The 12,915-nt window shown below is 40.1% G+C and overlaps 1 protein-coding gene across 1 annotated transcript in view; it reads right to left on the reverse strand.

The window, feature by feature from the left end:
- hydin (HYDIN axonemal central pair apparatus protein) overlaps positions 1–12,915 on the reverse strand; it is a 125,134-nt gene that overhangs the window by 10,897 nt on the left and 101,322 nt on the right. The window contains exons 79-86 of the mRNA XM_088339667.1: positions 12,014–12,183; positions 11,720–11,918; positions 8,653–8,808; positions 7,436–7,606; positions 5,261–5,370; positions 3,705–3,927; positions 2,109–2,318; positions 419–582 (exon numbers count right to left, since the gene is read on the reverse strand). Of these exons, the coding sequence (XP_088195793.1) occupies positions 419–582; positions 2,109–2,318; positions 3,705–3,927; positions 5,261–5,370; positions 7,436–7,606; positions 8,653–8,808; positions 11,720–11,918; positions 12,014–12,183 (1,403 nt within the window). The remainder of the gene's footprint in view (positions 1–418; positions 583–2,108; positions 2,319–3,704; positions 3,928–5,260; positions 5,371–7,435; positions 7,607–8,652; positions 8,809–11,719; positions 11,919–12,013; positions 12,184–12,915) is intronic.

Here is a 12,915-nt window from a genome sequence, read left to right on the forward strand (position 1 = left end):
GCACTCTTCTACTAATGCCATCTTTTGGGAAAATCTTCCTCAAGCCGCTCAACTCTTAATGAGGAAATCAATTGTATTTTGTTAAAACGAAACCACATTGTACTTTACTTAGTGTGATCTTCTCAGGAATTTCCTTTTTTTTTAACATCGTCTCATGAACTGAAATTTAGGTTTCCTGTCTTCTATTGAGTATTCCACTCAAAGATTGACACATTAAAAAAAATCAGAATTACGTCCAAATAAATTAAAAAGTTATAAATGAAAGTATATCATCATGACTAAATATTAACAGTGACAAATTTCAATATTACACTACCTACCCTAAAACATTTAGTTTTACCAAGACGAATTATGGGAGGACGACGAGTTTTTGGTCAAAGTTAAGACAAATCCATTTAATCCATCAAAGATGACTTACCGTTTCTGCTTTGAAAGCCAGTTGGTCACAGGGAGAATCTGTGTGTGATGGGTCTTGGCAGGAAGCTCCTGTACAATCGTGCTTTCGGCTTTAGGTGGGTCAGCAGTCCCTTGTAGCGAGTAGAGCATGCCAGCTCCATTGGGGAAAGAGAAAAATACAGACCCCTGAAGATAAACAAGAAATAGGTCAGTGTTTTCTTGTCTTTTCTTGAGCCAAGGCACATTTATTTCCTTGAAAAATACTTCGAGGGACACCATCAGTTGTTGCATCCAAAGCCAAATAAAATACAAATTTCGCCAGACCGAAAAGGCACACAAATTGGATTATTTCCCAAAGCACAATAAAGCAATTATGGTACAGTGGTTAAAAACACTGAAGTAACTCTTAAAAATGGCACATACGGTGCCTTAGGTGACTATAAGCCGCTACTTTTTCCCCAAACGTTCAACCCTGCGGCTTATTCAGTGATGCGGCCGATTTATGTAATTTTTCTAACGGCCGCCAGCGGCGCTCGAGTACAAAAGGTAAGATTTAGACCGGTGGAATACATGCACCGAGGAAGACTGCAACTTCACTAAAACTGTCCGCATGCGAAAGGCAACTTTATTGCAAGTCTGCCAGTGGATCCTGACAGCGTGGGGCAGCATCAAAAAATCCACCATCACCAACGGGGTCCGAAAAGACGGTCTGCTGCGTGACGGAGAGGAGGGCACAGAATCAGGAGTGGATGAAAGTTCCAGCGACAATGAGCGCTAGTCCGGCTGCGGGAGCGTGGGACGACGTCTATATGACAAAGTTTCTTTCCGACACTGAGGAAGACGACTTTGACAACTTCAGTTCTAAGGAGGAAGATGAGGATGGTTTACTGTGATTTTTACAAGTACGGTATGTTTTTAACAGACCCGTTTACCGTGTTGCGAGCGTGTTGCTAGCGTGTTGCTACCATTAACTGCCCTGACAGGCACCGTTTGGGATGAAAGTTATATTATTATTATTAAAGCTTTGAAAACTAGTTCTCTCGGTTTATCGACTTTCTTTATAAATGTTTGTAAAAGTATAAAAGGAGAAAATGAAAAAAAGACAGGTTTGTGGTGATCCCTTTTAATCAGTATATCACCAACAATAATTTAATACAGAAAATGAATTCATAATTTGAATAAGAAAATGTATTATTCTACTTAATTATATTTGCATGTATTGTATATTTCCTTCTACAGTGAACGTCCAAGCGACTTCATTTTTGAACTTTTTTAAAAAATGAACCTCATTCATGTCGAGCAACTCGGTCTCGCAACAAAATGTTCATTAACAATATATATGATATAAGGAAACACATGTACAATATAACATGTTAAACTACATAAATAAACATGTTTGAAAAAAAACATGTTTTGGTATTTTGTAAGGGAAAATATGAGAGTTTTAAGGGCATAGAGCACACTAAATTTTGGGGACCCATAGATCTCTGTTGGGACCCATAGATTTTTGAGCATGAGAGTTCCCGGGATCCATCACTTTTCAGAGGTCAAATGAACACTGCTCATATGCTAAAGAGTAGAAGTGTGTTTTAAGCTTAGATTTAAACATTTCCACTGAGGTTGCAGATCGGATATCAGGGGGGAGAGCATTCCACAGCACCCTATGCGGTAAATATTTGGAAATTAAGCTGACATAGAAAACTCTCCTTTACCAAGTGCTTCTTTCCGTCCACTGTCATGGTGAGCGGCCTGTAGGTGACCACATAAGAGTTGCTTTGAAGAGGCTCAAGCACCACAGATGGTGCAGCTCTCCAGTGCTTGCCATTGATGACAGGTCGTATGCTGCAACGTTGGTTTGTGGGGTTAACAACGGACAGCGTCTGGGTGTGTGAGCCACGCACTGGGCAAGAAAAATTGACCACCTGGAAATGTAAAAGAGGAGTCAGATTATTGAGAACCAGAGCAAGGAAGAAAGTGCTTGAACACAAACAGGTCAGAAACCACGGCGCCGTGGACTGTTTGTTACCGGGCCGCACAGAAAGAAAAAAAAGTTGACTTATTATTTGCTTAAAATGTATTTATTCATGTATGCAAGCCTTCTTTTTAACTCCAAAACAAACTCAAAGTGTGGGTGTGAGCTATACACAAGGCTTTCAGGAGTATATTAATTCGGCAATTATCGATAAGTCAATAAATACTGCTGACCACATATGCTCAGCAATGGGAATAGAACCTGGATTGCGGCGTTGAGAGCGCTGAACCTTGACCACCAGATCATTAAATATAGATGAATGAGGAAAAGGCAATAGATTTTATCTTATCTATTTTTACTCACGGTGACACCTTGTACAGTGTTGACATGGAGCATTATGTGTCACGAGACCGGACCAGATTGGAGGCAGGTGGCAGGAAGGATGAACTCAATCGCGTAACGACCAGATACTTTTATTAAGGAAATGAAAGTCGTCCAACTCTCAGGGACAAAACAAAACTAAAACAGGCTTACAGGCAAACAGGAACTCAGACTAGGAATACTCACAAAACAGGCTTTTACTCAGAACAGGCAAACACAGGTTTCCTCAAGTCAAACAGAACAGATTAATGCAGAACAGAAAACGCAATGAACCAGCAACCGGCAATCCCCAAAACCCGCCTTTAAGAGGCACACACGCAAATTAGACTATCTGCTACAGCCGGTGCCACGGCGACCATGCATGACATGACATTATGGGAATAGTTCTGTCAAAACAACATTGTACAACGTGGTACCAAATGTTGTGATTATGAGATAACATCTAATGCCTTTTCTCATGTCACCTAGATCCCTTGTAGTCTAGTGATTACAAGTGGATTTAGACTTCTTATTAATTTGTTGTTGTTATTACTAATGCTATTATTGGGCCAGCTCCAGCTCGGTGGCCCTGGGTGGTAGGGGCCCGCCCCGAGACTGGTAGGTTGCTAGTTCGAGCCTCATACCTAAGACTTACATCTTTGGTACCCATTACCTCCCTGCTTGGTGCTCGGCCTTAGGGGTTGGAATTGGGGGGTTTGGTCACCTAATGACTCCCAACAAGATGTAGCAACACATACGTTGGGTGAGCGAAGGGGCTGGGAATCCCCTCCTCTGTATCAATCTCCCAGAAAGAGTCAAACAGTGACTCTTTAATGGTACAAAAGGTTGCGGATCACAGATGCATTAACAGTGTGTATTCATACAATCCCACCCAAACAATAAAAAGATATATGATGTTTTTATCCGCATTTGGCATATAACATAGTAATAGGCACACACTGGATGTTAACCAGACCTCTTTGCTGGAGGCAGCTCCGATGCAAGACCCTGTCACAGTGAGAGTGATAGGCGAAGAGGAGCCGTCAATGCAGCAGGTCAGGTTTTCATATCTCAAGTCACTATTCAAGCGCATGGGGGAAAATGTCATCTCGAGCGGAATCTCTGATCCTGGTTGGATAGTGCCTTTGGTTGGCTGGATAGACAACTCAGGAGGGAAGTCTTCTGTTTTCCAGTTGAACCTGTTTATTTTTGTTCAAAAGAGGAGACGAGGATGGTGATGAACTCAAACTATGAAAATAGCTACTACATTAACAAATAAAAATAACAACAAAACCCCACTGCTCTCAAGCCTCCTACCCAATGCGTTCCATCCTGAACAGCTATGCTAAAAGTAGGATAAAAGCAGAACAGCGCTGTGGAAAATAAAGCATAAGGGCTTTTTAAGCTCAGTCGAGCATTCCTTGAACATACTTAATAGAGAAAACAGCTAACCTTCATCTTTTTAAGGACACCTCAAATGACGCACCCCATCTTTAAATTTAGTCCTGCTTCTCTTACATTCAGGGTATTCACGGTGAATGTTAGCTAGCGTTAACTCAATTGTTTTGATCACATAGTCTATCCATCGAACTAGAAGATATGCAACTTTAAGACGCTACTGCATAAAAAAGAGAAAAAAATGGAATATTAATCGTGTCTAAGAGATTTAAGATGAAATCCTATCAAATTTGATCACATAGTCTAGCAACAGCATGGTGCCCGATATCAACAAACAATTGGAACAACTCTAAAAGAAACATAGTTAAAAAATATGCCAAATATCTTGCCTTTGTTCTTTTTAATGGCTGTGTCCGTAACTTTAAACTATTTTATTCGCTGATGCCATCTTCTGGCTAAAATAATTATCGCAGCCTCTGTCAATCTGCTTGAGTGTCGCATGCAAGTTCGTGTCTATCTTAGTGTTAAAGCTATATATTATATAAACTCTCTGTTGGCAGAATTACTCAGATGAAATCAGTCATTAAGTTTTGAAATCTCCCTTGCGAAGGAGAGAGCACTGTCGGAAGGCCATCTCGCCAAAATCTCTCCGACAGAACTGGCTACTTCCGGTCAGGGGTGTGGTTTATTTTGAGTTGACACATAAACAGGAAAAGGAACACACATGAGCGCAACTTCACAATAAAAGGATATAAGATAGAGAAACATATAAAAGATGAAATTCGTCTGATGTTTGAAACGTGACTATATGTGTGTGTGAGAGAAATTGTTTTTATATTTAGAAATATAAAAACAGATTAATTTTATTGTATTGAATTCTGAGAAATGCACATATCTCAAAACAGCCAACTTTACACTTAGATGTGGTTATTTTTTCATCTTGTATGGGGTTTGGGTTTGGTTGGTATTTGGACTGTATTTTAAACAGTCCTTTTATAACTTTCACCATTTTCATCCTAGAATAAAATAAAACAAAAAGCACGAGCATGAAATATCTCTAATATTTAATTTTAAACTTGTAGACACCTCAAACTACACACCCCATTTTTAACAAAGTCTGAAAGTCGAGCTTACCGTGCACAAAGTTCTCCTGTGTTGATCATTACAAGTTTCTTTTTGCCCTGACAATGCTGGACAATCGCACCAAATCCTAAGTGTTCGTGTTCAAGACGCACGTCTACCCCCTGAAATCATAAAACAGAAAAGTGTCATCATATTTAACAGCAAGCAATGAGCTGTTCATGTTAGTGCAGGGGTGGCGAACACGTGGCTCTAGAGCCGCATGCGGCTCCTGGCCAATAAAAATGCGGCTCTTTGCCTCATCATATTTTCTATATACTGTGGCTCTTTAACTTGTTTCATGTTTAGTTTTTTTTGTGTAGTTAGGGTGGACACTTTCCTTGAAATCAACACAAGAACAATACTTGTATTGTTAGGAGATGAGTGTGTTATGAGAAATAATAGGTTTTTAATTGTTTGTGTTTGTGTGTATCTGTCTGTCATGGCAGGTCAGTGTGTGGTGTGGCTCTTTGACTCTCAGTTAAAAATTTCGGCTCTTGAATGAATGAATGAAAACTTTATTTCGAACATAAAAAAATAACAAAAACAATGAGTCAACAACAAATTAATATTATATAACATGTTCGAAAAGGGGTAGTCAGAAGCAGATGCTTATTTTCCCAACCCCTTTATCTTCCCTATTACCGCAAATTCCGGACTATAAGCCGCTACTTTTTCCCCTAACTTTCAACCCTGCGGCTTATTCAGTGATGCGGCCAATTTATGTAATTTTTCTAACGGCCGCCAGCGGCGCTCGAGTGTTGCTACCATTAACTGCCCTGTCACAGCCACCGTTTGGGATGAAAGCTATATTATTATTATCAAAGCTTTGAAAACTCTCTCGGTGTACCGTCTTTCTTTGTAAATATGTGTAACCCATGTACAATATGTATTTGCAACTGTATATTTTTGTAATGTATTTATTTGTATTAATTTTAGACACTTATTCTGATTTGCACGGGTGAACGAAAAATGAGGGGCGGAACAAACGCGGGGTGCCGAGTTTAAGTGGGGACCGCTAAAGGTATGGGACAAACAAGGAAAGAAAGAGGGGGTAAAAAGTTGGTTAAAGAAAAAGGAGTTGCGTGAGTAAATGTGTTCATCTGATATATTTTTCCCACCCTTACCTTTGGAAATATACACTTTTTTCCTTGGATTTCTTTCAACGGGACCCGGACTCTGCAGGTCTGCATCAAACCTTAAGTACCAGTATCATTTTCCGTTCATTTTGCCGGCTGTGCTTTTTGGACTGTGAAGGACATTTAGTTTCAATCGCGGGACTTGAAGTCGGGTTTGGGTTAATTTTGTGTTTGTGTTACATTTTTTAATGTGGGCGTATGCGCCTTATATCTGGTGCGGCTTGTGTAAGTACAAAATCGGTTTTCCTCTTAAAATGTGGTGGGTGCGGCTTATAATCAAGTGCGCTCTATAGCCCGGAATTTACGGTAAATACATTTTACCAATCCTCTTCTCCTCTTGTGTCTCATATAACAAAATCTCATGGATATACTTATTACATAGGTCAGATATCAATAATTATAATAATTACAATAATCACATATTTTATACACTAATCTTCCTAATACCCATCCCTCAACGTCATAATGCCACTAGTTACCAAACATCACTGCGGCACCAATGATAATAACAACAATAAAAATAATATTTATAATAACAGTTATGATATAATAATAGCAACAATAACAACAAAGTTAGAATAGAATAGAATAGAATAGAATATACCTTTATTGTCATTGCTACAAATGGGCTAACATATTGTGACAACGAAATTGGGCATGACACTCCAGTTTTACACATTCATAGTGAGGTATGAGCAAGAAGATAAAGGAACAGAGAAGATAATGTTATAAGACAAGGGGGATAAGGCTATAGTTATAATTTACATGGTATTTACACAAGAAATGTCGGCATGTGGGATGTTACATACAGGGTTGTCGTGATAACGTTGGTATCGTATCGTTAACCATAGTTTTAAACACAGTATTTTCAATCTCAATCATATCCCATTTTCTTCATCCCTGTATTTTGCCAGTAAATCTTTGTGTCAAACTTGTTCTTCACCCCTGTGTTAGTGTCTCAAATTTTACACAAGGTCACACATGTGCACACATTGATTGAATATTTTTTCACTCACTCATTGATTCACTTAGCATCAAGGATTGCATTTACCTGGCAGCAGCCCTGCATTGTTAACAGCGGATGTAAATAGTTGTCAATCTCGGCTTGCAGCTCAGCGGTGAAGGGACAAATACGTTGTTGGGGTGTGAACATGATTTCCACGTTACATGAACCTTGAAGAGATTTGAGGCACAGCTCGGTTTCTGGACTGAATGACAAATCCTGGAGGTGGAAAAGCAGAGAAAAGGTCATGTGCAACTGCTCACTTACCACTTACTGTAAATTCCAGACTACAATTTGCTGCGACATTTTAAACACTGCGGCTTTAACTATGGTGCGGCCTATTCTTTTTTTAATTTTTTTGTGGTGGGAAAAACATTTTGTCCGGCAACCGTAGACTCATAAAATGAATGAGAAGTTCACTGAGGTGCAGTTAAATCATATAATTAGAATTTCCGTTATTGTAAATATGTCAGATGTGTGGGGGACAGAGGATAATGGCCAGCTGCCATTTTCCACATGTGCTCTAAATACAAAACACCACAGTGATGTCTGAAAACATTTGTGATGCCCTTCTGGAGGAGAAATAAGTCAATATTTTTGCCAACATTTATCATATACAGTAATACATGACAGAGGCATAACGGGGGGGGGTTGACTGTACATAATTCAATATTGACTTTGTACTTAAGAGATTTAAACTTTTTCACAAAGAAATCCTTAATTTACACATTCGAATTGAACTGCAGAGGAGGTTATCCATCAAAAATGCTTCTGTTCTCTTTTCGTAACATCAAAGTTCTTGTCAGGTCACTAGAGACACTAATCGTTAAAAAACGATGATAAGCAAATGCAATTTGGTCAGTTAACGTGGCAACCACCAATGACAAAAGCATAAAAAAACATGTATGTGTATGTGCAATTTGGCACTATTCTCTACAGTATGGTTGACCTGCCGCTATTGTCTAGAAATAGAGGGCTCACATTTTACGTGACACAGCCCAAATTTGTTTTTTATTTCAGCATTGTAGTAAACATGTGCTCGTGTTCATGATCACTCCCGTAGTCACCATCTTGAATTATCGCGTGATCTGAAAACATGTGACGTTAGCAACTTGCAATATAGCTGAATTCTGCTTCAGGTGTGTGTGGGCAAGCGGTTGGCATCAGGTGTGTGCCAAAATTGAGTTTCATTCTTAAATTTGAGCATGCGGCTTTTAATCAGTGCGCTTGAAGTCTGGAATTTACGGTATTTAATCCTCACTTACCTTGCTTTCAACAATTGGCTTTTTGGTGTCAAGCTGTAAGAAGAAAGAAACATCCAAAATACTTCTGTTGACGAGCTGCACTCGTTTTACAACTTTCTGACCGGGTGTCAGATTTCCAAGTTTCACCTTCTGATGCTTAGGAGCTAACACTCCCAACTAGGACAAAATGATAGATATATGATGTGAGCAATCTGATAAGCAGTCACAAGCAGTTAGCAGACAGAAGTGGCAGTGTATAAGTCTGAATATACTAAAATAATAAGTAAAAACAGAGGGCAGAGCTAAAACAGTCTGGCATGAAAAAATTATACACTGGAGACCAAAATTAGAGAACAACTGATAAAAAATAAATCATTTTTAAATAATACCGTCTTCACTGTTCCACAGTTCAATAACAATGTATTGTGTCTATGTCATAAGACGACTAAAAGCATTTCACAAAAAAAGAAGAAGTTCAGAAAATGCACTGATAAAAATTAGAGAATAGCGACCTTGGCATGGGAAAAATCTGAATGTTACAACAGTCAGTAATTACTAAGAAGTCTCATCTCATCTCATCTCATCAGCTGCACCGCTTATCCTCAGTAGGGTCGCGGGGGTGCTGGAACCTATCCCAGCAATCATCTGGCAGTAGGCAGGGGACACCCTGAACTGGTTGCCAGCCAATCCCAGGGCACACAGGGACAGACAACTCGTTCGCTCATTAACACCTAGGGACAATTTGGAGCGGCCTATCCACCTGAAATGCATGTCTTTGGAATGTGGGAGAAAACCGGAGTGCCCGGAGGAAACCCACGCAAGCACGGGGAGAACATACAAACTCCGCATAGGAAGTCCGGTAGGTGGATTTAACCCACACAGGAGGTTCCCAAGACCTTAACCTTAACTGTGCCGCACACGCGCTAACCACTGCGCCGCTGTGCTGCCCCGTACTAAGAAGTGTACAGGCATTTTCTGTGAATGACTTCAGCACATCTGCAGCCACAGGATAGCACTAGTCTCTCACACTGCAATGGTGAGATTTTGGTCCACTCTTTTTCTAGCCTCTTCCACATTTGTGATGGTAGAGGGTTTCTTGACCATAACTGTGTCAACAAGCATTTTCCTTAGGTTCTCTATTGGGTTGAGATCAGGACTCTGGACAGGACATGCCATGAGATAAATGTTCACACCTTAAGGGAAATTCTTTACCGATTTTGCAAGGAGAATTGTCCTGCATGAAGATGCAGACTGATTGGGGGATGAATGCAACACAACCATGTGTTGTTGAAGAAGGTTCTGATACACAGCCATGTAGCTGTACAAGAGGCCCAACTCCTGCTGCCCCAAACCATGACCCTTCCTCTTCCACCTTTCACTGGCGTTTTTTTATACCCGTTGGGTTTAGTCCTGGAAGGGGGATGCCACATGTGCGGTCCCTTCTCAAGGTTTCTTCATTTTCCTCATGTTGAGGTTTTTGAGTTTTTCCTTGCCCTCATGTTGATTCAAGATCAGGGGTTGGTGTAATAATAGTCTGAAAAAATAGTCTGTGTAATAACCTGTGAAGCCCTTTGATACTATTTGTAATTAAGGGCTATACAAATAAAAATCACTTGACTTGACTTGACTCTTTCTCCAATGTGTCGCCGAACATAATGCTTCCTTACAGACCAAATTAAATTAAATTTGCTTTCATCAATTGAGTGAACTCTGGACTACTTTTATTCTGTCCACACAACATGCTTCTCAGCAATTTTATTTTTTTTTTTTTTGTTTTTTTTTGGTAATAAGAGGCTTGGGCCTTCAGTCCAAACACTTTACGGCGAGACAGATCTTTACTATGTTCAGCACTGAACCGGCGAGCAATTCCAGCTGCGATATGGAAACGATACCCACTTACATTCTCTGCAGTGACCTGTCCTCTCTTGCATTTGGGTGACTTGAATTAGTGTGTAATTTTGTAAGTATTTTATATTCTTAAAATAATAGATTTGGAAACATCCATTCATTATCTGCACAGCTTATCCTCAGTTGGGTTGCTGGAGCCCATCCCAGCTCTCTTCGGGCAGTGGGCAGGGGACACCCTGAACTGGGTTCCAGCTAGTCGCAGGGCACAAAGGGACAGACCATTTGCTGGCTCATTCTCACCTAGGGACAATTTGGACTGGTCAATTAACCTAACATGCATGTTTTTTGGAATGTGGGAAGAAACCGGAGTAACTGGAGGAAACCCACGCAGGCACGGGGAGAGCATGCAAACTCCACACAGGAGGTTCGATCTCATGACCTCAGAACTGTGCCGCACACGCGCTAACCACTGTACCGCTGTGCTGCCCAGATTTGGAACGATCAACTTGTTTTGCTATGGCTGAAAGGGTCTTTGGTTTACATCCGGACAACCTGTTTCCGGAGGCTTTTAGTCCCTTTAGAACGGCCCACCATCTTGCAAAGTCAGGGAGACTGGCAGTTAAAATGCCCTTTATATAGGGGTTGACAAATAATCAAGGAAAATAGCACCGTGTGCTAGATTATCACGATTAAGTGGGAGGCGCCTGATAGTGCTCTGCAATTTTAAGCTGTGCATTTTCGGGAAAAATACAGTTTTTTTGTTAAAATGCCTTATCTGTTTAGTGAAAAAGTGTTTTAGTAGCATGGTATAGACACAACAAAATGTCCTTAAACTGTTAAACAGAAACAATGTTATTATTTCAAAATGATTGCATTTTTTTTATAAATTGTTCTCTGGATTTTGATCTCCAGTGTATGCTACAGACCTTAAGTCTCAGTTATGAAAAAAATACAGCGATAAGCGGATGAGTCATGTAAATTAAACTATAGTGAAACGTTGAATTATAAAAGAAGTAAGGACTTATGGTTGGGGAAAACGGACGGGAGATCCAAATAACAGATGGGAGAACCGAATAAAAATAACCATGTTACATACGTAATAGGGATCCCCAAAAACTGTACAATTAAATAAGTCAAAGGAACAATAAGTAGACCAATGAAAAAATGTTACTTCTAGTCCAGAATACGAAAAACCGAATATCAGCTAAACGATATGAAATGTTCATGTAGCATGTAGCACCTTGAGTTCAACTCCTTCTCCCCAGATTTCCACATATTCCTTAATGCAGCTGTTGATCAAGAAAGTGACATTTTCGTGATAAGGCCGTGCCTCTCGAGGATAAAACGTGATGGGAACCTCGACCACCGCACCAGGCAACAGAACATCTGGTTTGAATCCAATTTCCAGGAAAGAGCACCTTCTCGATTCACACTTGACACTGAGAAAAAGAAGAAAAATCAATCAATCAGTACATTCCTTGATGAATTCATTGAAGAACTTGACCTCACAGGGACCAATTCTGGAGCAACTAACCTGATGTCCCTATTGCCTTTATTTTTCAACACAAGAGTGTGGGTTGCCGGCACCATGCCAGAACAATACACCAAGTTCAGGCCAAAGTTGTACTTTTTGAAAGAGAATTCAAGCTCGGGTGCCACACCTTGGCCATCAATTGCGATTGTAAACAATGGGCCTTTGGTTACCTTAAGAAAGAGAGAGAGGATATGTGAAATAGTCAAAAGGCACAGAAGTTGAAAAAAGTCCTGTTTAAAAATGTTAATTGTTATCACGCTGATAAAATAAACAGAAAACTTTGCACAGCCAAAATATTCCCTCAATTAATTTTCAAAATGACAATATTATCCATCCATTATCCGCGCTGCTTATCCCCAGTAGGGTCGCGGGGGTGCCGGAGCCCATCCCAGCTATCTTCAGCCAGTGGACAGGGGACACCCTGAACTGGTTGCCAGCCAGTTGCAAGGCACACAGGGACAGACAACTCACTCGGTAATTAACACCTAGGGACAATTAGACCAGCTAATTAACCTGAGATGCATGTTATTGGAATATGAGAAGAAACCGGAGTGCCTGGAGGAAACCCATGCAACCACGGGGAAGACATGCAAACTCCGCACAGGAAGGCTGGTAGCTGGATTTCATCCCATGACCTCAGAAATGTGCCGCGGATGCACTAACCACTCATCCGCCGTACCGCACTTTTATTATTATTTTTATTGTTATTATTCTCATCATATTGACATAGCATTTGAAAAAAAAATTAAGAAGATACATACATATAGATTTTAAATGAGCTTCATTGTTATAATATTGGAACAATCTTTTAGTCTTATCTTTTTTCTAGTTTTCTTAATTTTTCTTATCCTATCTTGGTACACACTGATCGGATCATCAATGGACTATATAAGCTTTGCAGT

Source organism: Urocampus carinirostris, chromosome 7 (assembly GCF_059441175.1).
Source record: "Urocampus carinirostris isolate Australia breed hairy pipefish chromosome 7, RoL_Ucar_1.0, whole genome shotgun sequence".
NCBI classification, from domain to species: Eukaryota; Metazoa; Chordata; class Actinopteri; order Syngnathiformes; family Syngnathidae; genus Urocampus; species Urocampus carinirostris.